Source organism: Aphelocoma coerulescens, chromosome 19, assembly GCF_041296385.1.
Source record: "Aphelocoma coerulescens isolate FSJ_1873_10779 chromosome 19, UR_Acoe_1.0, whole genome shotgun sequence".
Lineage (NCBI taxonomy): Eukaryota > Metazoa > Chordata > Aves > Passeriformes > Corvidae > Aphelocoma > Aphelocoma coerulescens.
Window position 1 is genome coordinate 4,076,253 of NC_091032.1, and position 24,017 is coordinate 4,100,269.

General features: G+C 49.7%; 1 protein-coding gene across 6 annotated transcripts in view; it reads left to right on the plus strand.

The window, feature by feature from the left end:
• The window catches only part of CAMKK1 (calcium/calmodulin dependent protein kinase kinase 1), a 94,841-nt gene that overhangs the window by 55,036 nt on the left and 15,788 nt on the right, over window positions 1-24,017 (plus strand). For all 6 annotated transcript variants that reach the window (XM_069033284.1, XM_069033282.1, XM_069033283.1 and 3 more), the window contains 8 exons: window positions 2,099-2,150; window positions 2,707-2,840; window positions 3,429-3,465; window positions 5,720-5,741; window positions 7,703-7,791; window positions 19,231-19,430; window positions 20,087-20,140; window positions 21,054-21,127. In XM_069033284.1, the coding sequence (XP_068889385.1) occupies window positions 2,099-2,150; window positions 2,707-2,840; window positions 3,429-3,465; window positions 5,720-5,741; window positions 7,703-7,791; window positions 19,231-19,430; window positions 20,087-20,140; window positions 21,054-21,127 (662 nt within the window). The remainder of the gene's footprint in view (window positions 1-2,098; window positions 2,151-2,706; window positions 2,841-3,428; window positions 3,466-5,719; window positions 5,742-7,702; window positions 7,792-19,230; window positions 19,431-20,086; window positions 20,141-21,053; window positions 21,128-24,017) is intronic.

Consider the following 24,017-nt stretch of genomic DNA (forward strand, 5'->3'; position numbering starts at 1 on the left):
ATCTGGGTAATTAGCTCTGCCTGTGAGTACAAATGTCTCTGGCTCTGTCATGCATGTGAGCCCGGAAGGAGCGGTTTTCTGAAGCATCCCTGAGATGCTCCCACTACAGCAGCCACAATTCAAGAGGAAGCCTGGTCCTACCAGCTCACTGTAATTAAAGTGAGGCTTCACAGCCGCGTGCCCTCCTCTCTGCTCTTGTGATAATTAAGTGGTTCTGGCCTGTTGCTTTTTGTCCCTGATTGAGTTTGCCAGTGCAGTGGGACAGGCCCTCTCTTTTGACCCAGCCCTGCTTGTGCAGTAGCAGATACTGGTGCTTCAAAACTGGTATAAGCATATCCTGGTGCTTCTTTCCCAGCAGTAGTGATGGTTTGCAATCAACTCACCTACGATGCAGTTGCCCCCCATTGCCCCTCAAGCGTCCTTCAAGGAGTTTGGGTGACAGCAGTAGCTCCTGTTCCCCCCATTTCTGTCCCCGAGAGCAAGTCTTGTCTTAGCTATTGCTCCTCTCTGTGCCTTCCTGCTCCCTCCAGCTTCTCCTGGGGAGGACTGTCCTGATGTGAGCATGGCTGGTGGTGATGGTTCAGTTTCTTAGGCTGAGGCCCTCAAGCTCCCAAACTTGGGAGCTTTCAGCAGCAAATTGCATCTTCTGTTTTTTCCTTTTTCTAAAGCTCCTTGCCAGAAGGCAGCGAGGACTCAAGATGGGATTGGAGCAAGAGAAGCCTTCTCCTCCTGGGTTGGCAATGGTTGAAAGAGAAATGGATGTACTGATTCCTTTGATTTTTCTCATAAATTTTCATCATGCAGAGATAAAAGTGGGGAGCGTAGGAAGTCCTCCAGGCTTGGTCCTGGCCGTATTTGGAGGTGGCTGTGCACATCTTGGATCCTCTTTCAGCAGACCATGAGTCACTTGGCTGCCTGTATTGGACACAGAGCTGTGCTAAGTCAGAGATAAGCACTTCTGAGTCTGTCTCTCAACACCATCATTTCCAACAGTTGGTTTGGAGCTGTCAGGCAGGATGGAGACACTGCACAGTGTCTCTTGTCAATTACATGGGTGCAAATCCAGAGGATTTCACTGGATCAGTACCAAAAATAACAATCCTTTCAGCGAGCCATGAACCTGTCTGCAGTGGGAGCACTAATGGGAGGTGGGGATGCTTGGACATGTGGTGCCATCATTGCCAGGAAAAGCACTTGGGAAGGAGCTCACTGAAATGGGTTTGGTGACCTGTTCCTGCTTTGTGTGCTGAAAAGAGGTAGTGGGCAGAGACCCTGCCTCTGTGGTGTTAATGCAAAATTCCTGGACATTTGACTGTGTCCTGCAGGACTCCTTGGTTAGTTGGATTTTGTAGGGATCACTCCAGTGTGAATTACATATTGGATGCTTTATTAATAGGAGTAACTGCTTAGGCTAGGGGAAGGAGTGAGTGACCATCCCAGCTTCTGGAAGCACAGACTATTTTCTTAATCAAATTGTGCCATGAGCTGGTTTCTCATTAAGTATTCATCTGCTGGGCCACTTGGGGGCTTTGAGTAGCCCTCCAAAAGGTTATTAATGCACAGAGCAGATGGAAGCACAAAGACTGTTTATTAAATTCAGACTGCCTTTTGCCACTATGCTAATGCCAGCTGCATGGCAGGAAGAGTTACCCTGCCCCCTTCCCATGCCTCAGCTGCCTGGGTTCAGTTTCCTACTTATACCCCCTGACAAGGCAAAACATAAGATGAAGCAGCCTTGAAGTGGCTCTGACCTGAAGCTTGGCCATGACATCATCCAAAACAATGGGTCAGCCAGAGGCACCCACCTCTTCCCTCAAGCTTCTGCCCCAAGTGCAGAAATTTGGGTCCTTTTTCTTTGTCCATTTGAAAATAAATCAAAACCTTTCATGGTGAAAAATGAACAGAACAGGTGGTTAGCAGTGCTTTTAGGAAAGCCTGGGTCAGGGTCTGTCTGTTGTGGCCACCACTAACCAGGAGCCTTCTCTGGGCTGAGGAGCAGCCCTGAGCCAGTCCCTGGTGCCCAGCATACTCCCAGGTCACAGCAATCAGCTCTCTGGCTTATGTTCAGTTTTAACACTGCTTTTTCTTCTTCCTCCAGGCTATGAAAGTCCTCTCCAAAAAGAAGCTCTTGAAGCAGTATGGATTTCCACGTGGGTATCTCACATTTAGAGGTCTGCCTGTTGTCCTCCCTCAGCCCAATCTCTCTGTAGAAACATTGTCTGCAAGGACTGCAGAACTTGGCCTCCTATGAAAGCTGCCCATGTAGCTGGGAGCTGGTTAAAATGCAGTGGGTGGTGAGGGTGCAGATACAGCCACAGGGAAATTCAACACAGTCAGTAATGAGATTCCTGGCTCTGATTTTTGTGAATCTCTTTGAAGTGGTGACTCTTCCATGTTCACCATTTATGAAGCCTAATTAAGCACTGGAAGTTAAGCAAGGTAGTCCCCCTCCTTTCAGAGTCTCTTCTACCCCTGGGATAGCACCTGGGTCCAGGCTGGGCCATGGGATGCCCCAGACCCATCTGGGCAGCTGGGAGCAGCTGGTCTGAATGGGACTTGGAGATCTCAGTTCCATGTGGGAGACTGAAATGCTTTGGGATGAGAACAAGGTGATGAGATCTTCCAGAACAGCTGGAGGTATCTGCAGAGGGGCCAGTGGCTGCTCATCCTGTGTGCAGGAATTCCTCACTGTCCTGTCACTTGCAGGTCGGCCTCCTCCCAGAGGGTCAAAAGCATCCTCTGGAGAGCAGCCCAAACCCATGGCACCCCTGGACAGAGTCTATCAGGAAATAGCCATCCTAAAGAAGCTGGACCACATCAATATCGTTAAGCTGATAGAGGTGAGCTGCTTCTCCACCCTAAGCTATGCTGAAACAAGTCTGGTTTGTATTGCAAAAAGGGGATTTTTCTTCAGCTGCTCCTACTTCAGCCAGAATTGGTTTAAAATAGATGCTGAGAAATTTAGGCTGGTGATTCCAAGCAAAGTCATACTGATTGTGTAGGACAAACTGCACACTCACCCTGGGCCCTGGGCGGGTGCCCAGGAGAAGGCAGCTCACTGTGCTGGTAGAAATAGCAGTGAGCTTTGATCGCTGCAACTTGTGGGCAGACAAGCCTGGGAAGGTGCACAAGTGCAAGGCTTTGGTGCCATTCTCATTATTGACTGAGGTCAGGTTAGGACAAGCAGTGCCTCTATTGGTAGGCTGTTTCTCCAAATACAGGCAGAAGCCCAGATTTTTCTGAAGACAGGGAAATCTGTGTCCTTCAAAACCCTACTCTCTGCAGGACTCTCTAAATATTAGCCTAAGCTGTTCTCAGTGCTCTGCAGCTCAGCACGGCGTACTGGGAGTGTTACTTGCTTAAAAATCTTTTTTCCTGCTGTTTTTCACTTTTTTCCTCTTCCCCCTTATTTCTCTGTTATCTCTCAGGTCCTTGATGATCCTGCAGAGGACAACTTGTACATGGGTATGTGAGTCTCATAAGCTAACAGAACCATCTGGGCTTAGGCCTAGTGATGCAAGTGACACGTACCAGGACTCGGGGTCAATACGGGAGGAAACTTGTGCCAACTTCAGCAGACTTATTTTTTTCTGCAAAGTTAAAACGCCTGTAAATGCAGCTGGGATGGAAAGGCCCCGTGCAGTAGGGTAAGGCAACCTTGTGTCAGTACAGCTGTGCACATCTCTTTGCCATGGGGACACTAAAAAGACCTGACAGCTGCTCTGCCCTCCCCTCTCTGGAGTTGATTCCAGTCCCAGAGCCAGGAGGGAAGGGAAGGGTGCAGGATGGTTTCCTTGTCCTCCTGGTATGAGACTTCTGTAGGCTGTGGGTAGTGGTAGTGACTCCAGAGTCACTCCAGTCCTGTCTGGGGCTGTTCCCTGTGACCCCTGCAGAGTCACTGACCACCCTGCTGAGCCTCAGCACCTCCTAAGGGAGCAGCACTCCTGCCTTTGGTGGGGAAGCCATGCCTGACTGGGTGTTTATGCAGAGGGCGAGGGAATTCCACTCATTTTGTCTTCCTCTCCTCCAAACCCTGAAAGTGCCAGCCACAACCTAACCCCCATTTGGGTAAAACATTGAGGGACAGGCCTGGGAGGCCCTGAGGTGCCCTCTGAGATAGGCCAGAGGAGGGGCTGGCTGACCCTTTTATATCTGTGCTTGCCTGAACTGTTTCCTGATGAAGCAGGTTCAAAGGCTGCTCCTCATGAAATAATTATGGGACACTTTTGAAGCTGCCATGAAGGACTCTGCCTAGCAAATGAAGCAATTTGCCTTTGAAAGAGCACTTTTCCCTCTGGGCTGAAGCCCCAGTGGCATCGGGCAGCATCTCAAAGTGATGGCACTCGTGGTGGGGAGGGTGCTTGAGGCTGTTGTTTGAAGACCTGAACTCCTGGGGATGGAGGAAAGGGGAGAGATGAGGTAGAAAGCTGCAGAGGGGAAAAAAACTGCCAAACCTAAACCAAGCTCTACCTGTGGAGCAAGAGAACTGTCCCAGCAATAGCAGCAGGACAGGTGGGGTATCTCCTGGTCCCAATGGAGGTTGTGCTGGTCCCTGAGTGATGAGCAGTGGCCATGTCCCTGTTGTCCATATTCTATCACCCCTTTCCTCTGCCTGGGATCCCATGAGTAGTTCAGGCTCATCAAGCTCCTGCCTTTGCAGTTCCCTTGGCAGAAGGAGAAGCTGTGGATGCTCAGTGTTGCTCAGGACTGAACCTCCTGCAAGTGGGTTTGCTCCCTCCTGCTGCTGACCCAGCTGATGATAGCTGCACCTTTCTCCTTCCCAAAGTGCCCCCCAGTGCAAAGCAGGTCTACAAGAAGTGCAGTTTGCTCTTTGCCCATGGCACTGCTGTGAACACTTGGCTGTGTGGTCACTGGGAAGGGGTCTGGGATGGGATGTCAGCAAGCTTTGAGGAACCTGCAGAGGTAGAGAGTGGTTGGATAAGGAAATGCTTCCACGAGCTGCAGCTTCTTCCACCTGGAAGGCAAGACGAGCCAATTCAGGCTGCCCTGTTGTGTTTGTACCTTCAGAGGGTCCCACTCCCCTGGTGCTCTGGGGAGGGGATCTGCTCAGATTTTTTGAGAAGTGCAAGAAATCCCCATATAATTCATGGGGAGAGAGCTGTCCTACTCTACATAAAAGCAGATGTTTGCTTTCCTGTTTGCAGAACAGGGCAGAGCAGAAGAACACTTTCCCCCACCCCCCTAATCAGACACACAAACTCATGTGCTCTGCAAACCTCAACTCACACCAGCAAATCCTCTTTAGTCGCTCCCGCCAGGGAGTGTTTGGCTCTGACAGAGCTGTAGCTGTGCTGCTGATTGACACAGCAGAAATGGAGCAGCATGTTCTTACAGCATCTCCTTTGCTATCAGCAATTTAGCAGAAATATCACACCAAACACCCTCCCTTGGAGGTACAACAGGGCTCAAATCAACGAGGGCTGACACCCAGAGCAGCAGCACCGTGGCTGATAAATTAGCACCCGCTGTCTCCCTGTACGGAACTGGCGGGGGGGGGGGGATATTTCTCTGTGCTGAAGAGATGAATATTTTCATTTTGCATCCTCTGGTGTCCTTGTCACGGGTGAGGGAAGAGGAATGAGTGGAGATAAATTGATTTTGCAGGTATGGGAATGGATGTGTTTTTGTAGGTGATGAATAACAAACAAGCCTGGGCTGCTCTTCTCATTCATTCATGGTTTATTTCCTTTTCTTGCAGTGTTTGACCTCATGAGGAAAGGGTAAGTAGCCCTCCTGGGATCCCTTCTGTTGGAAGTTTTGGTGTTCATCATCAGCTTCCCGTGTGAAATGGAGGTTTGGTATGTCCAGAGGGGCAAACCCTGTCTGCAGGGGAGGCAAAACCCAGCTGTAGTTGCCTCTGCACTGCTACAGCCTGGAATGATGTGGTGAATAGAAATGGGCTGGGAGGACACATCCTGGTGCCAGACTCTGATCTGGAAAACAAATTTTGTGACAATTCCTCATCAGGTGCCTGGAAGAAAAGGTTTGAATAGGAATATTCTGCTGGGTTCCAGCCACATTGTGGCTTTCTCTGACCCAAGGGGTGTGTGGTTGCTTCAAGATTTACTTGCCACCTGCTGCCTTATTTTGCCATCAGCAGTAACCTCTCATGGGAGGCTGTTCTGTTGGCACATCTCTTTTGCATAGTAGAAGAAGGGATATGGTGGTGAGATGTTCCTCATTGCCCTTTGCTACACCTGCACTGATTCTGCAGCTCTGCAGTCCCAGTGAGGTCATGATTGCTGTGTCCAGGATGGAGGAGATACCCAAAGGGGTTATTTTTCTCTCTGGCCCCATGAACAAGCTGCCAGCTCCAGTGGGTTGCTGGCAAGAGGCTCCCCAGTCTCCCTGGTGATCAGGCTGATGCTTGTCTTGTAGCTGGGGGAGGTCCTGTAAACAGCTGAGGCCAGGGAACCTGTGGCTCATCCAAGTGCAGCCTGGCTGCCTCTGGCAGGAGGCAATTAGACTCCATTAGTGACTCTGCCAGCCCTCACATTATTTCTGTCAGCACTCACACTTTCCCCCTGGTGTCAGCAACAGAAAAATGTGCATAAAAGAGGGAGGGAAGGCAGTGGCAGGAAAATGCAAGTGGGAGATCAAGGTCATCAATCAGATGGGCAGCAAGGGAGAAGAGGGAAATGCTGCAGGAAGGATTTGCTGCTGGGTGCTGAGGGGAAGAATCACAGAGCCTACTTTTGGCAATGGGCTGTTTTCTGCCAGGGGTTTGGCTTGTCAGGATGATGTCCCAGGAGCACTCACTCAAATCCAGCTCCAGTCAGTGGACGTATGTCCAAATGCAAAGCCAAGCTGCTGAGCACAGGCAGGATTAGCCCCCAGGGCAACGAAGTCCTTAGCCCCAGCCATTCATCCACAGGGGAACAGGAGATTCTGACTAGCTCTTACAGCCTCTTTGCCCTCAGCTTTCAACAGGCACAGGCAGAAGAGAGGCTTTTAGAGGAGACTGTGCATCCCTCAGCAGTGGTGGCATTCAAAGGAAAGGAGAGGAGAAGCTGACCAGGTAACCTTGGCTGTTCAGGGCTGAATGGCTGAGCTCTGGTGGTGGCTGAACCCTGAGCAGCTAAATAGGCTTTCAAAGCAGTTTAGCACAATGCACTGAAAATATTTCCATTTAACCTTTTAGCCAGTGGTTCATGTCTAGACTCTGCCTCAGTGTAGACCAGCTGCACAATGACATTGCACCAGGACTGAGCCCCAGCAGGCAGGACATCCAGTGCACAGCAATGGGCACTGGCCCCACTGCTGCCTGGGATTTCGTGGGGATGCTGGTGCCCACAGCCATCAGCAGCTTTAGCAGGAAACCAAAGGCCACGTCCAGCTTTGTTCTTCTCCCATTAGGATTGTCAGTGAATGTCTTATTTATGTCAGTGTTTGTCTTATTTTGTGCAGACATCAGCAGTTAATCCTGATGATTATGAGGGCTCTGTGGCTCGTGCTGGCTCAGGGACTATGCAATGCCACCCATCACTAGCCAGGCTCAGTAACCAAAGCATCACCACGTCCAGAAAGGATGGGCACGCCTCCATCCTGTGTCAAAGCACCCAGAGCCTTTTGGGAGCCTGGCCCTCAGTGCTGGGCCATGGTGATGGAGAACATACTCCTGCAGCAAGGGGTGCTGCTGCCATGCTGCAAAGCACTGAGCTGCTGTCCCTCTTCCCCACAGGCCTGTCATGGAGGTGCCCAGTGAGCAGCCCTTCAGCGAGGAGCAGGCTCGGCTCTACTTCCGAGACATCGTGCTGGGCATCGAGTACTGTGAGTACCCCAGCACTGGCAGTGCTTTGCAGAGGCTGTGCCTCGGCCCCTGCACAGCTGGGGAGGGGCAGCTCGACACTGGGGGGGTGTTGGATGAGCCAGAGGTGCCCTCGGATTGCCTTTGATGGGGTTGCTGTTGAGGTGGCCCCACTCAGCTCGGGTTTACCCAGTAAGTGTCACAGAACTCTTAGAAAGGACGTTAGGGAAATAGTGCCTCTCTTTTCTTCCATTTCTTTTTGGAGACTGTCTTTGAAGGCAATAGCAGAGCCAGGAAGTGGGTGTTTGCAGTCTCATGGACTGAGTCAGTCAAGGAACAAATCCCTGTCTCCAGCTTCGCAGGGCAAGCACTGGCCATGGCAGAGCTGGTGAGCAGCATGGGGAGGGTGTCTGTCCTTGCCCACTCCCTTTGCAGAATCCATCTGAGTGACTCCCCGTCACTCAGGGCTGTGGCGTGATGAGAGTCCAGCACTGCTGTGCCCTCCCAGGGAGGTGGTGGATCAAGTGTGTTCCCAGGCTCTGCCCAGACTCCAGAGCAGGGTTCCTCTTTGTAGCCTGTTTGAGTATCATCACCTTTTTTGGTGACACCTTGTCCCCATGTGGCTGAGGCCAGATTCACTGCTGAGTGCCTGTTCTGCAGAGTATGGGGAGGCCACAATAGGTCTGTGAATGACAGCAGGGATTTTTCTGACCCCACTGTCATTGACATGTCCCTGCTGGCATGAACCTGGCAGGGGTGAGCAAAGAGGGGTCCCTGAATTAAAGACCCTGGGTGGAATGGTCTTAACTGAAAGCAGTTACTGTTTCTGTACCTCAGCTGCTGGTGAGCTGAGCTTGGCTCTGTGCCTGTTTGGTCCTGGTGTCCTCCTTGCAAACAGCCTCTGTGAGTTTGGTGCTCTCACCACTGATTGCTTCCTCTGCACGCTGATACACTCAAGAATTGCCCGTGGTGAATTTAGGGAGAAAGAGGCAGCACAGCTTTTGCAGAGGCCATTCCCACCTTGCAGGTGGGATTGTTTTCCAGAGGACACAGCAATATGTAGATAAGGGGATCCTGTTATTACCTTGTCTTTCAATTGCCATACAGCTTTTGATTAGATCCATTAACAGTAGCTCATTAAGCAGCTCCTAAGTCTCTTGGGTTGGATGGGCTCTTGTGGATTAATAACTGGACTATCAGGAAAGTTGGAATACAGCTTTCACAACAGAGAAAAGTCACTAGTACAGTTAAACAGGAATCCATAATGTGGGCTGGGTTGTTCAGTGTATTCCTAAATGACCAGAAAAAGGGTAGAGGACAGTGAGAGAGATTGATGATGGCACTGAGTTATTCAGGATAGTTGTTGTTAGAACTGACTGGGAAGACTGGCAGGAAAATGCCATGAGAGCAAGTGATGGCATGATAAAATGACAGATAAAAATTCATGTTGCTGACTGCAGGGTAATGTATGAGGGGAAGAAAGAACACTGAAAATACGTGCAATGTGATGGGCTCTAAACTATCTCTTCTCACTCAGGCATTATTCTGGATAGTTCTCTTGAAAATACCAGCCCATTACTTAGTGACATGTAACAAGGCTAACAAGATTTGGGGAGTTATTTGGAATGAAAGAAAGAAGAAAGTAGAAATGTTCTTATGCAGTTATTTGGATCTCTAAGAGCTCTTAGGTAGAGACAAGGAGTATCCTGAATATTATGTGCAACTTGGCTCAGGCCTTCTTAGAAACAGCTCCCTAGAACTGAGGCCCAAGAGGGATGATCAGGATGGTCCTGGAGTATCTTATGTACAGAGTGCTCTTAAGACTGGAAAATTATCTTGGGGAGGGGTGCTATGGCAGAGGTTTGTAAAATCCTAAGTATCAGGGAAGTGCTGGACAGGAAATCAGTCTTTTTTGTCTCTAAAAACACAATAACCAAGGGATAGCAAACGAAATAATGAGGTAGCCAGTTTAAACCAGAAGGAATCACTCACCTGGCTTCAACCACTGAGAGAGAACAAGTCTTTGAGCATGATGAGCCTTGCTGAGGCACAGGAACATGGTTTGCAGGGTCTCAGTCCCTCTCCACATTGAAATGCAGCACCACCTCGTTTTTTGTCTAAAACCAGCAGGGAATAAAATCAGTCTTTGCAAGTCTGACAAGAAGCTTCCAGGTGCTGTCAAAATTAGTCAGGTTGCCCCAGAAAGTTGGTAGAAGTGAATATATGAATGGGAATGTCAAGACTGTCTTTGAGTAGAGCTTGAAGGGTGAAGATGCAGCTTTTTATATTCCCATTAGCATTCAGACTGCAGCAGAACCTGTATGCCTCAGCTGGGAGATCCAAGCTCTGCTGTGCTGGATGCTGCTGCAGGAACAGTTCCTGCTCAGAGGAAAAGTTGAGTTTAGTAGATAGAAAAAAAGAAACAAACCAACAACCCAGCAAAGTGTGGGTAGTCTTAAGCAGAGGGAGTGAAATTCAGCTGTAAATTACAGGATGCCCAAGCACTTCCAGCAACAGGAACAATAGGATGCTTTATTTTGGGCCATTGAGTAACCACTTATTTTATTAGCAAATGAAAGTTAAAAACTGTGTTCTCTCTGAACTGCTGGGTAAATGCATTGCAATTATTATATAATTAAGAGGAAAAGTGCACCGTTTGTGAATGCTGAAGGAAAAGTGTTGCCAGGCAATCCAGAGATTGCAAGGTAATTTTAATGTAAGCATCCATAATTGTTGTGTAATTTGGGAGGCTCGATAACCATGCAGCTGCTTGAAGCTCACAGTCATCACAGCAGCAAGTGCATCATTGCTGGTTGGATTTTATTAGAAGTTGCAACCTGGATTCCTGTTGGAGCCTGAAAGGTGTTAGTGGTGAGCAGGAAGGGGCTGCAGGAGCCAAGGTGGTGGGAGATGTGGGCTGACCTCTTAAATCACTGATGGTGGCACGTGGTCTGTGACCACTGTGTGTCTGTGGGGACTGGAGTCACTGGTCCACATGGAGTTTGCCTGGGGTGGAGGCCTCCTGCAAGAGGGCTGGCTGTGGGGGAAGTTTGGAGGGAGGAAGCTGGGTGGGAGAGCTGGGTGGGAAGCTGGCTTAGGCAGGGACAGTGCCCTGGAGAGAGCCAGGAGATCCCTGATCCAGGCAATGGCACAGTGCTGTCACCTGCTTTTGGCTGGGTTTCTGGATTTAGTGTGTTTAGTGCCAGGAGTGCACTGTGATACAAGCACAGTCCCAGCCTTGTTCACTGAGCAGGGAAGAAACAGGTTCAAGGGCTGAGAGTCAGGGAGATCTGCCCATGGTTGAGTCTCCCTTCCTCTGGCCCCTGCAGTGCTGGGAATATATTTTGAGTTCAGGCATGGTGATATTACTGATTCATGTGCTCTGTTTTAGTGCACCTGTCTTAGACCTGGGCTCTGTGGTGTGGGCTGTGCCAGCAGTTGTTGAAGCACATGCAAACTTCTATTTGGTTCCTGGTGAAATGGGCCCTGCAAAGGAAAGTGATTTTGCTCCCACTTTCAAGGCTTCCCCAGTACTGCTGGCCCTGCACACCCCCTCAGGAACTGGGGAGGCAGGCTGGCCTCTGTGTGTGTAAGTACCACTGGAGTGGTAATTCCAGAGTGTGCTCGAGTGCTTTGGATGAGAAAGTTTGCTGGATTATTTGAGTCATTAACTAAAGTATGTGCTTAAGCATCTCTGTGAATTAGGGATATGTGCAATTGCCTCCCTTTCCACTTGTAACTCCCCTCTAGTAGTGCTTGGCTGGGCTTATTTAAACTTCAGCCTCCCTTGTAGTACAGCAAACTTTGCTTTCCTAGAGATACTCAGCAGAAATGGGTGTGCAGTCATCATGCTTCATCAAAAGACATGAGGGATATGCCAGGCAGGTCTCCCAGTTTGATTTTAGGACTGGGACACGAGTACCTTCATTTACTAAGAGCCTGAGTAAGGAATAAGAATAAGCAGACGAAAGAACTGTCTAAGCAGGAGCCTGGCTGTGACACAGGCCAGGAGCAGATGCTCAGTGCAAAACACTGTGTGACCCAGGGGAAAACCCTGCTGACTTGTACAGTCCAGGTGAAGCACAGTGGCTGTCCCTGCTGCTGTGGAGCTGCAAGCTCAGTATTCGAGTCATGAGAAGCTAAAACAGTTTCTGTCAGTGTGGCTGAAGAAGAAAAAACCTTATTGCCTGCATTCTCTGTAAAAGTCCACAATTGCCCTCTCACAGTTTTGGTCTCTGCTCTGCAGAGGAAGGCTCATCTCCTCTGAGCTATGGGGTTGAAGGTAATGACATGCAGCTAAAGCCATTGGGAAATTACCTTTCCAGCAGCAGCTCTCTGCAGTGAGAACTGCAGTGACCCAGGGCCCTGCATGCTGAGCCTGGAGCCTTAGCAAAGGGTCTGGCTTTTCAAAGCTGGCTTTTTTGACATAAGACTTAATCTACTTGGTCATCAATATGTGAGTAAAATTTCCATTACCTTAAAAGGAAATTTAAGCAAATTAAACTAACAACTGAGCCAACACAGGCTTGTGTCTTCTGAAGAGTATCTAGTACAGGGTAAGTCCAGGGTGGGTGCACTAAAGCGTCAGTGGTGCAGATGGTTTGATCTGGTCTGGCTCTTGGCAGGAATGAGTTCCTCAGGTTGGTGTGGGTCAGCAGAGCTGTGGTGGAGCTGCTGCATGCTCTACCGTGATTCCCAGCAAGCTGCTTGCTCCCATGTGGGAAATGGGGACCTACCTCTTCTCTGCTCCTGCCTCTTGCCCTGTACAAGTTTGGAGCTCCTCAAACAGAGCATGTTTGAGGAGCTCCAAATACAGCTGCAAGGCTCTGGGTGTTATAAATGACACCACCAGGAGAAGAGAGGCTGGCTTGTGTTTTATCACTTGCAGACAAGCTCTCCTTAGCTGATAAAAACCAAACAAAAAACCCTTTCATGAGCTGCAAGTGTTGCTGATACTAATCGATAAGGACTTTGTACAAGAGTGAGAGTAATTAGCTGATGGAGCAGATCAGAGAGATGTGCTGGAGCCTCTTAAGAAAGATCAGGCAGTTTGATTTTTGTTGTTGTTTGATGCAGTTCTGTGCCTGTGCTCGGGGTTGGCAGCAGCCCCTGCACAGCCTGGGCAGGTTGTTGTGTCAGTTCCTGCTGCTTGCTGTACCCTGCTCCCCTCGTTCCCTGTGCTCCCTCGGACACGGGCGTGTGTGTGCAGCCATGGCAGGGAGCTCTGCATGTCCCCTGCCACTGGTGGTAAGGCTGTGCTCGTGGGGGCTGGAGGACAGGTGCACAAGGACAGCCTCTGACAAGGTTACCTCTCTCTCCTGCTGCTGCAGTACCCACACTGCACCTTCTGCCAGGAGCTCGGTGCTCAGCCGGGTGCTGAAGATGGAGCACAGAGGGAAGCTGAGCTGCTCCAAAGGGCCGGGTGGTGCTGAGGGTGTGGGATCTCCTTTGCAAAACCTGGGCTTAAGCAACTTATCCAAGTGGCAGAGGCTTTGTGGGTGCAGCAAGAGAGCAGCAAAACAGTGGAGAGAGCTGACAGCACAGCTGGGATCCTCCCCCTGCCCCTGAGGGAGCTGAGCAGGGGATAAGAGTGTTCCCCTTGCACAGCCCACAACACCCCTGTCCTCCAGCCCTGCCTCAGCAGAACACTGTGGATGAGTAGCAGTCTTGAGCTCTGGATGGTGGTGCAGCAGTTTCCTTGGGAGGGTGTTAAATCATTTCTTTGCTACACGGGTGATGTGAGCCTAATACTAAGCAGACTCTGCAGTAGCACCATATGGATTGCTTTTGCCCTTGAATGGGAATGGGATTCTGGTTTGAATCAAGCAGAATTCAGCACTGGCTTCAGTAAATAGCAGGATGTGTCAGTGCATTGCAAAGTTTCATAAGTATAATTTTTAAATGAGCTTGCAGCAAGTTTGTGTTAATCTGCTGGAGCTCCAAGGTTTCCAGAGGGGAATGCAGTGAAAAGCACCTTTTCCAAAAGGACTAAGGAACAACATCTCTTTCTAGCACTTCTATCTCTGTCCCCTCTGGGTCTTCACTCCCTTCTAGTGGATTTGTTGGCAGACAGTTCCCAGGCACTTGCCTCTGAGTGAAAGGGAAAGCCTGTTTATAGCCTGTGGGATCTGGAATTGAGGAATGTTTGTGAAACAGCTGTTTTGTCCCACCGAGGGCAGCTGAGGGACTGAGCAGAAAGGAATGATGTGCTCAGCAGGGCTTTGCTGAGGAGCAGTGATGGAGCAGGGAGGCAATGGTAGAACTGTGGAGACCCAGATAGGAGTGTACAGATAGGAGCCAGCTGGCCCAGCAGCAAAAAGGTGGATTTTCCCCAAAATCCACCCTTTTCTCCAGCCCCATCTACTGGACCACAGCTGGCTGTTGTTACCAATGAGTTCAAACACACTGTAGTGAAGAAACAAACAAACAAAAAGCCCTAAAAAGCCAGACTTTCAGGGAGACCTTTTATTTTAGGCAGTTGTTTCATATGGGCTTGAATTTGACCACCCAAGTGCAGGTTTGTGCCAGCTGCAGTAGGTGCAGCGTGCCTGCTAGAGCTCCGTCTGAAATCAAGAGGGACAGAGGAAGATGGTCCTTTCCTGAGGACTGCTCACACCCTGAGAGCTCTGAATCCTCCTTTGAGGTTGCATCTCCACAGCATCAGCCTTCAGCAGGCTGTTGTTAGGCAATAGTGCTCCATGCCCAAGTTCAGGAGGCAGACCAGACTTTTAGGCATCATTCCCTTGTTTCTGAGCTCCCTGGAGCTCTAGGGCTTGACCAAGATAACTTCAGATATCCCTGGTCAGGCTTTCTAACACAAGTTGTGATAAGATGTAGTACACAGGCACTCACCTGCCCTGCCTGCTTTGTTCATGGGGTGGCTGTGAGGATTAACAAACAAGTATTTCTAACACATTTGAGATCTTTGCCCGGATGATGTTCTAGGAATCCATGGGATTGTTATCCAGATGCAAATAGGCCTGAAATAGTATTACCTTTCCACTGAAGAATGGGTCTAATAAAACCAAATTTAACAGAGCGCTGCATGGTCAGACTTTGTCCTAAGGGCTCTGTGATATCTTAGGTGGTTTCGTTTTCATTATGAAGAAATACCAATCTATGCTCTGCATCAGGTCTGTCAGCACAGAAAGTTCAGGCTGTTGTGGAGCCCAGGGAGGTCGTTCTGGTGAGCTGCTGACCCCTGCTTTAAGAGCAAAACCCTTTCCAGGTAAAAGCAACATGTGGAGCCATTTTGTCAGTTGGCCAAAGCAGCTTCAGCAAAGTGCTCCACTTGGGCAGCTCAGCATCGATTTTTACCTGGGGAGGGGTGCAGGCAAGTGCATTTGCATGGGAATTAGTGGTTTTCAGCTGTTGGTGTGGCCTTGTGCATGGCCTGGGAGGGCAGCACCAATGGGATGGTCCTTCTCAAGGCTTCCTGCATCCAGCAGCCACGTCCCCGTGGCTGGACTGGGTCTGAGGGCAGTCTCTGCCTGCTTTGTGACTCTTTTCTGTACTGTCACAGGCAAAAAACCCAGAGCCTTGCTCTTGGAGCAGGACACAGAGCAGCTGGAAGTTCTCTCAAAGGCATGGATTCAGCTTAGGGGCCCCAGTTGCCCATGAAGGGAGCTAAGGGAAGGTCTTGAGTTGGTCTAAAGGAAGAATAATCCCCAGACACTCATGGAGCATGTTTAAGTGCAGCAATGCAGATCATTATTTTGGTTATGTTTGTTTAAAGTACATTTAGGAGTTTTATTTATATGTTGAAAGTGTTTTTCCTTCTCTGCTGAGCCTGATGCAGCCCTGCTCCTCTTTGTGACACAATGTGTCCTTAATTCCAAGGACAGGACAAGTGTTTTGTTTCTGGGACCTCTTATCCTGGTTTCTAGTGAACTAATGCTAATAACAGTGCCTTTCCTACCCGCTGCTCTTAAATCTACAGAGGGTGAAGCTTGCTCTCAAGTGCTTCAGGATGGTGAAATGAGAGGGTTAATTTATGCTGGTGATTGTGTTAGACTGACTGTGGCTGTCCCCTGCTCCCCTTGGGGTGGGTCCTGTGCTCCTTGTCCCTTCTGTACAGTCATTAACAGTCTGGAAGGTGTCATTAGTGGTAGGCTTTTATATCCCAGATGCTCAGCTCTCCCTCTGGAGTTCTGCAGGGACAGCACCATCGTTTCTCTGTGGGCTGTGCTGGAAGTGCAGGTCATGCTGCTGGTTTAACCAGCACCTTTCCCCCAAGACAGCTCAGTCCCTGGGCTCCTTTGGCAGCACGTGGCAGTGATGTGTGTCACTGCAGGCACATCCAGGCAGCCTTTGGCCAGTCCTGCTGAGTTAATTGATCCCTGCCTTTCTCCCTGCAATGTGTATCTGCAAGAGGTCTGGACTGGCAGCAGAAGCTGGTGGGTTGGGAAGTTTTTCCAAGTTTAGTTGTGTTGGTGTCCTGCAGGTGAGCAGTCCTGCTTCCTTCCTGCAGCTCCCAAACAAGCCAGCTTTTGTGTGTTGCCCACAAGCAAACTTGGGAATGCTTTTGGGGGAATATTTTACTCTGTACTGTGCTGAACTGTACTGGTGGTGAGGTGCAGCACAGGGGAGGATAAGCCTGTACATTTTGAAGCCCAAAGCCAATTTTGGAAAGCTGTGCAGGGGAGGATGCCCACAGCAACTGGCTGGGACTCTGAGGTGTGTTTCTTTGGAGCTGAGCAGGGATTTCAGGTTGCCTTCTTCAGGTTAGCAGCTCCACACCAAATCATTTCGTGACAGATGTGAGCACTTGCTCTTTCAGTTTTTGTGGCTGTGATGTTCATTTACAGCAGCTGCTGCTCAGTGCACATCCCCATCTCCCTTCATGGCCCTTGCCTCTGCACAAGGCAGTTGGACAGGGAAGGGGATTTGCAGATAGCAGGAATCCTTTCAGCCAGCTGGCAGGAGATTTTGGTTGCTGTCACTCACAGCAGCATGGTGGGACACTGCTCCCAGCACCGCTGCCCCAGACCTGCCCAGCCACCTCCCCTCTGCCTCTGTCCCCTTCCCATCCCCGTCTGTTATTATTTTAGATGGATGCCAGGTGTTCAAAAGCACCTGGGATGTGGCATTCCAGAGGCCAGGCTCACTCCTGGGGTCCTCAGCCCTGCAGGCACTTGTGCTGAGTTTCTCCTCTGAGCACCTGAGTCACACTGTCACTGTCCCCAGTGCACGTGGATGTTCTCATCTGGAAACTCAAAGATTCATTGGCCAAATGAGCCATTTTGGCTTTGATTTTTGCAAAGGATGTGTTTCTAATTTCTTTGTTTCTGACAAAGAACAGTCCCAGCAGTCAGCAGTGTCCAGACCTGCTGGAGACCAGCAGAGATGGGCAATGAGGAAACACAGTGCAGCTGGAAAACTGCCCACAGTGTTCCTCAACTTCAATTAGATGATGCAGAGGCAGGGAATGTATTTTACAAAATACACAGTTGTATGATAGAGAAAAAGGTTTGTGGTTTTTTTACTTTCCTATAAGGAAGAAATAATAAAAAGCCTGGAGTGCCTGCTCACCTTAATTTTCACAGACCAAGCTCCAGGGATGTATTCATGTGGTCTGTGTTTGTTTTGGGGTTTTTTTTAGAGGCTTTGAGAATTTTAGCCCTGTGGTACCAGGCATGGCACCAGACACCTGCCTGAAAGGCAGCTCATCATCTCATGAAGGAAAACTTCACTTCCCCCTCACTCTTATTTGCTCTCCCTATATTACCATAATGAAATGTCAGCTTGCCACCAGCTCTGCTGCTGAGCAGATGTCTCCTCCTAACTACTGTTGTTGCAGGGTTTCAGTGTTTATCCTGACTGTCTAGGCAGGCTGTTACAGCATTAACTGCCTCCCATCACAGCCTGGCCACGCAGTTGCTGCACATCTGGAAGAAGATCTAAGTACTGGTGCTCTCCAGCAAGTTTTTGTCTGCTGGATCTCCAGAGCAGCTCTTGAATGTGCCAAGGACAGCATCCCCCAACAGTGCTTTAAACTGAGGAGAGGGCCTTGCAGAAAAAATAACCTGCAAGTGTGACTTCCCCTCCCCAAGCGTGGCCTGCTGGAAAGCTGGCTTGAAAGGAGCAGAAAGTTTGTTCATTCTTGGTCCTAAAGCACAAACTGGGGTGCTCTATAGGGCAAGCTGCCTTTGTGGCAGTGTGTTGGTCAGGTTTGTAAAGCAGGAAAGGGTTAGACCAGCATTTTCCTCCACCCAGTGTGTATTTCCTTGGAGATATGAAAAGTGCTCATGGGGTGGTGTAAAAACAAACATGCTCTGTTTGCAAGAAGGAAATGTGAAAACAGTGGTTGGAGCTGGGGAGGAGTGAGGCCAGGGGGTCCTGGTCCTCTGGGGAGGGCAGGATTAGAGGATTTCCTCTTCCTCCTTCAGTGAAGTCCTCCTGGGTTTTCTACAGTTCTTCTTTTGGGGTCATTTCATGTTCTGAAAGTTGGTGGGTTTTTTAAAGTTCTCCAAGTTCCTGAGAAATCAGCCACTTGCCTACAGCTCCCTGCTTCTCTCCGTGGCCTGGAAATGTCTCTCAACTGCAATGTTGCACAAGAGGGGTGGTTTTTGTTGCTGTTTTCAGTGCATCTCAGCCTCCAAACTCTTTGCAAGGGTTTGTTTGATGTACAAGCACTTCAGCTGGTGCCCACAGTTGGCCTCATGGAGCTGAAACGGAGCTGAAGTGTTTGCTGGAGCCTCGTGGAGTGAAGGGCCAGGTTTGGCCACGGCTCTGGGTGCAGGAGGGGTGGGAATGGCTGGGAGCTTTGGGCTGGGGTGGGGGTTTGGGGTGATGCAAAGCAAGTTGAGGTTGTTTCTCTGTTTGTGGGCTGCATTGAGAAGCTTGGCTATAGAAAGAGTGCCTCGTTGGGGTGCTGGCACCAGCCAGCTGGGGATTGCTCTGAGCTTGGAGCTCCATTATTCCATCTTTTGAGCTGGAAATGCCCACTGCTTTCTGAGCTGTTGGCTGAACTCAGCACTCAGCTGCTCAACACCTGTTTCATTCTACCTGTGGTTCTGTCCCTTTTGATGAGCTTCACAGCACTGCAGTTTCAAAATATATGAACTAAAAGTGAACCTCTTTATTTGGGTCACATAAACCTTTAATACAGCAAGTGGCCCAACCCATCAGCTGGTCTGGTAGGGCCAAGCAAATCTGCAGGATTTGAGTGTTTTCCCTCTGCAGCAGCATTCCTTGTTCCCACTGGTTGAGCTTTCCCTGAGTTTGTGTCTGTTCTTTGCATAATTCCTAGATGTACTTCTGAGAATTGTGTCCCAGTGAGGTACCTAAAAGGAATGGCAGTAGGAAATGGCCCTCCTGCTCCACTACATTCCACCTCCAGCAGCAGCTGGGAGTGTGGTGCCTGAGCTTGCACCTTTATTTTCACCCTCCTGGAAAGGTTTCCCCTGGGTGTGTTGGCTGCTGTGGCAGACTGTGCTCCTGTTTTTGGGTGTTTTTTTCAGTGCACTACCAGAAGATCATCCACCGGGACATCAAGCCTTCCAACTTGCTCTTGGGAGATGATGGCCATGTCAAAATTGCTGATTTTGGTGTCAGCAATCAGTTTGAAGGGAATGATGCCCAGCTTTCCAGCACGGCAGGGACACCAGCCTTCATGGCACCGGAGGCCATCTCACAGACTGGCAAAAGTTTCAGTGGAAAGGTGGGTCTTTGCTCACAGCTGGCATCTCCTGGGACCCCCAGGCATGGCACAAAGGGCAGTGCCACACCTGCATCCTGACTGTGGTACAAATTAGGGTTGTCATTCAGTAAAACCAAAGCTCTGATTCTGTCCAGTCCAGGCAAAACACACACTGGTTGTTCTGTGCAGTGGGCAGACACTTTGCTGTGGACCCCTGCCTAGGCAGAAGCCATGCTAGAGCCCTCTCCCTGCCCAAAGGGAAGGGAGGAAGCCTTTGATTCCCTTCCAGAATAATCAAGAGGCACAGAGGGCTGCTGAGCACCAAGGTCACATCTTGATTCCCTGAAAGTGAGAGGCATTGCTGAGGGTGGGGATGCAGACATAGGGATAAGGTCTAATGGGGAGTTTTTTGTCTGGAAAACTTTCGAGGTTCAGCCCTGAATGGTGAAATTTCCTGTAAGAAGGGGCTGCTTGCTGGTCACAGCAGGGCAATGCCTGGCCCAGCACAACCCTCATTCCTCTGGTGTGCAACAGCTGCCCTTAGGAACCCAACTTCAAAGTGACATAGAAAATGTTAAATCCATGCAAACGGTGTTTTCTGAATTGGTGGGAAAATCCAGCTCATTTGGATCATGTGTGTTGCCTCTCCTTTACTGCCTGTTTGTGCTCTCTTCCAGGCACTGGATGTGTGGGCCATGGGAATCACCCTGTACTGCTTTGTTTACGGGAAGGTAAGCTGCCCTCCAGCTGCTGGAGCCCTGCACTGCTCTGTCTGCCTGGCTTTTGACTCGTTCCTTTCCAAATAAAGGCAAATATTAGAGACAAAGACCTACCTTCAGCAAGCTCACAAATCCCCCTGCAGATCAGAAGGGGCTGACGCTGTCATCTGTGGAAAGGATCATTTCCAGTGTTGGTCCCTGGATGCAGAGCTGTTGTTTGTGCTACAAACCCAGAGCAGCATCAGCAGCACCACCAGCAGTTTGGGGGGGGGTTTATCCACATTGCCTGCATTTAGAAATGAGCCAGAGTGTGGATAGAGGCGTAGGATTGATCCCAAACTGCTGCAGCGCTTTAGGAACCAGATTACAGAAAGCTCTGCCTGCCAAAGCTGACTTAGGACTGACAGGGGGTCCAGTTTGGCAGAGGCAGCTCTTCAGTGCTGCCTTCTGCACAATCCATGTTCTGTCATAGCTTTTCCCTCACCTGTGGCCAGACCCCCATGTCCCAGCCGTGCTGTCCCAGGATGAGCAGTACAGCAGGTTGCACAGTCTCTGTGGGCAGGAACGTCACCTGAACCTCTGTCCAAGCACAGACCACTGCAGTTCTCACCACACAGGCACCAGGCATCCAGCTCTGGGGTAAGAAGTGGCCAGAGAAGGTGGCAGAGGCAGTTCATGATCACCTGGCAGGCTGGATGAAGGAGGGTATTCCAGTCCAGTTATGTATTCCACAGATCCCGCTGCTGTTCTGAATTTATTTTTTAATAAGGAATTAATTGATTTATTGTGTGTGGGGAGATTTTATTTATTTCTCTCTCTGTGAAAATTGGGGGGGGTACAGAGGGTGTACTTGTGTTACATGAATGACAAATGCTTGAGTGATGCCAGGATCTTAGACAACTGGAAAATCTCATTTGTTTTACAGTGCCCTTTTATAGATGAATATATTCTGGGTCTTCATAACAGGATCAAGACCAAGCCTGTGGAATTCCCAGAAGAGTGAGTAAACTTTACCCTGCTATTGTAAAATAAAGTTCAGTTTTCAGCATTATTCTCTGTGTGGCACAAATGTCAGTGGGTCACCACGGAGGGACAGACACGAGTGGGTGAGGTGCTCTGTGTTCTCCTGGGTCCTTCACGTGGGTTTTGTGCTGGTGATGTTGTTGAGGTGCTACAAGTGCCTCTGCTCTTCCTCTGTCCTTGCTGTGCAGACAGAGGAAATGGCTCTTGAAATCTTTGGAAGTGAAGGGATTCCAGGATCTAGGAAGTTCTGCCCCTGTTACTTGACTCTGGAGATGCTGGATGCATGGTTTGGTTGGGGTTTTGTTTCTCCCCATGCAGCAGCCACCAGAATGATTCAGTGTATTCATTTTCAAAAGCAATGTGGTAATAAACCTCAGTCTTGGTCTGAGTAAACACATCCCTCTCCTGTGGACTTCCCTTGGAGCCAGGGGAAATGTCTGAGGGAAGGATGCTTGTCCTGAGATGTGCAGCCATATCTCAGTGAATCTCACTCCTTGAGCACACCCCAGGAAAGCATGGGTCTGTCTTTGCACCAGCAGAGAGGGGCCAGTTATGAAGAAAACAGGAATTACTTTACCTGTGTGCTGTTGAGGGGCTGCTCCCACCCTGCTTTGGTCAGTGAAGGAAACCCCCGTGAGGCACAGTGGCAGTGCTGGGATGGTCAGGTGGGATGGCCAGCTGTGGTCACAGCATGTGCTCAGCAGTGCAGGGGACAAGCCAAGGCCACTCACGTGGCCTTTGAGCAGTGGAAGTTCAGTATTGAGGTGATGAGTCTTTGTGGTGTTGTCAGAGAGTCTGGCAGGAGGTGATGACACTCCTCATGTGCTCAGTCATGCTGGCCCAGTGGTCACCATTCCTGTAGCTTCGAGTGCTGGCCACTCCTCAGCATCTCCTCCAGCTGCAGGCCTTTGGTGACTTTATCTTGGTGAAGAATCTGTTTCCCCTGGTTCCTGTCAGATGGTGTATCCAGAGCTGGACTCTTCGTTTTCCTTCCCAAATCCACACAGTAGTCAGGCAAAGAATTCTTGACCTAATTGCTCATTCTAATAAAAATGTGTAGATAAAAATGACTTGATTTAAAGCAAACACAAAGAAATGAAAATTCTGGTGAAAGGCACGTGTGGTATTAGAGAGGAAGGGAGGGATGTTGTCAGGCAGCCTGTGGTATGTGCATGTATCCAACATCTGGGACAGGGCAAGACTGTTCTGTGAGCTGCTCACTGAATCTTCACATTATGGTAAACAGCTGGGCCTCTGCCTTGGCAGTCCCAGACTTCCTTCTGATTCCACAGAAAGCTATGGATACTCAGGGTGCCCTCTTAGTCATCTACCTCAGCTGGGCTGACTGAGCCCTGGCTCCAGGGGCTGCATTAATTACCCCTGCACTGACGAGGCACAGCCACTGCAGACAGCTCAGCCACCTCTGCCCAGGTGGAGCCCACACAGGACTCTGGAGCTCCAAGGACTTGGGGGTCAGGCCACTTGTATGGCACACACAGACCCCAGCGTGGGTAGGGAGCAGTTCTGGCAGGACCAGATGACCTGAGGCTTTAGGAGCACAAAGGCTGGGCCTGCTCCTCTGCTGTGTCCCCACCTGCAGTTGGAACAGGGCTTTGTCTTGACAGCACCGCAGCCAAAAAAACCCAAACCTGTTTATGTTCCCCTGGCAGTTTCCTGCCTGGCTAAGGGCTGGCAAAACTCCCACCCCTCCCTCAGCCACCATGTATTTGGGTTAGCAGTCAGCTTACAAGTGACTGTTCCCATCTGCCTCTGGCAGTAAGTTATTAACATTTAATGGACTAACTGGGTTGTGCTGAGATCCTTTCCTTCATTCAGGCATTTTCTTCAGCGATAATTGGGCTGCATGATTTATGTGGATTCCTCAGTGACCTGTTCTCCCAGTCTAAAAAAAGCTGCTCCCCTGATTAGGTTGTTGGAGGAGCTGAGGGTTACTGGGTGTTGACAGCTGTCCAAACCACATCTATTTGTTAGGGGCAGCAACAGAGACATGGAATTCACTGGAGTGGATCCACCCTGACCTCCCACAGAATTAGCACTTCTCTATAGTGAGCAGTATTTTGGTTTCAATTTATTTCACCATGGCTACAAAAGACACATTCCTGTTTGCAGACAGCCCATGGAAATTCATTGCCTGTTTCCTGACAACCTTTAGGACAGAGGGATCTGACTGTACCGGTGTCACCATCCTGTCCCTTCCCTTAGAGATGCCAGGATAAATATTTATGGCACTGGAGTTCTCATTCATGTCACCGAGTCCTTGGCATGACACGAGATAAATGGGCTTAGTTCACACCCTGAGGATCCTGGCATGACTAAAAAGCAAGCTGAAGCTTCTGTTCAGACATGTGTTAGTAGAGTCAGAAGCTCTGCCATGTCCCTCCTGGTGAAGCCCAGGACAATGTTCCCTGACCTGCGGGCACCCTGTAAAGTGATCTGTGGTGCTGGCAAGCCTCCCAAAGGGATGCTGAGCTCTGTGCTTGGCATTCTCCTGAGAGCTCTTACAGGACTGTGGCTGTGAGAAATCCCAGACAGCACAGGCTTTTCAAATGAAAAATGCCATCAGGCACAGAGTTCACACTGCTGCAGACTGGAGAGAAGGGAAGCCAGAGACAGGGTGATGTGATCTGTTACGTGGCCATAACTCCTCTGACACTTGGTGATCCTGTTTTATGGGGATTTTCCCTCTGACTTTAATCCTGTGTTGCATAGAAATCAATCCCAGAAATGTTAAGGGATTTTATATTCTATTTATTGTATTTTAAGTAAAGCTGTTGACACTTTGGCACAGAACTGATTTTAAGTATTTTTAAAATGCCATCTCACCTGCATCAGTGTGGTGTCTGGA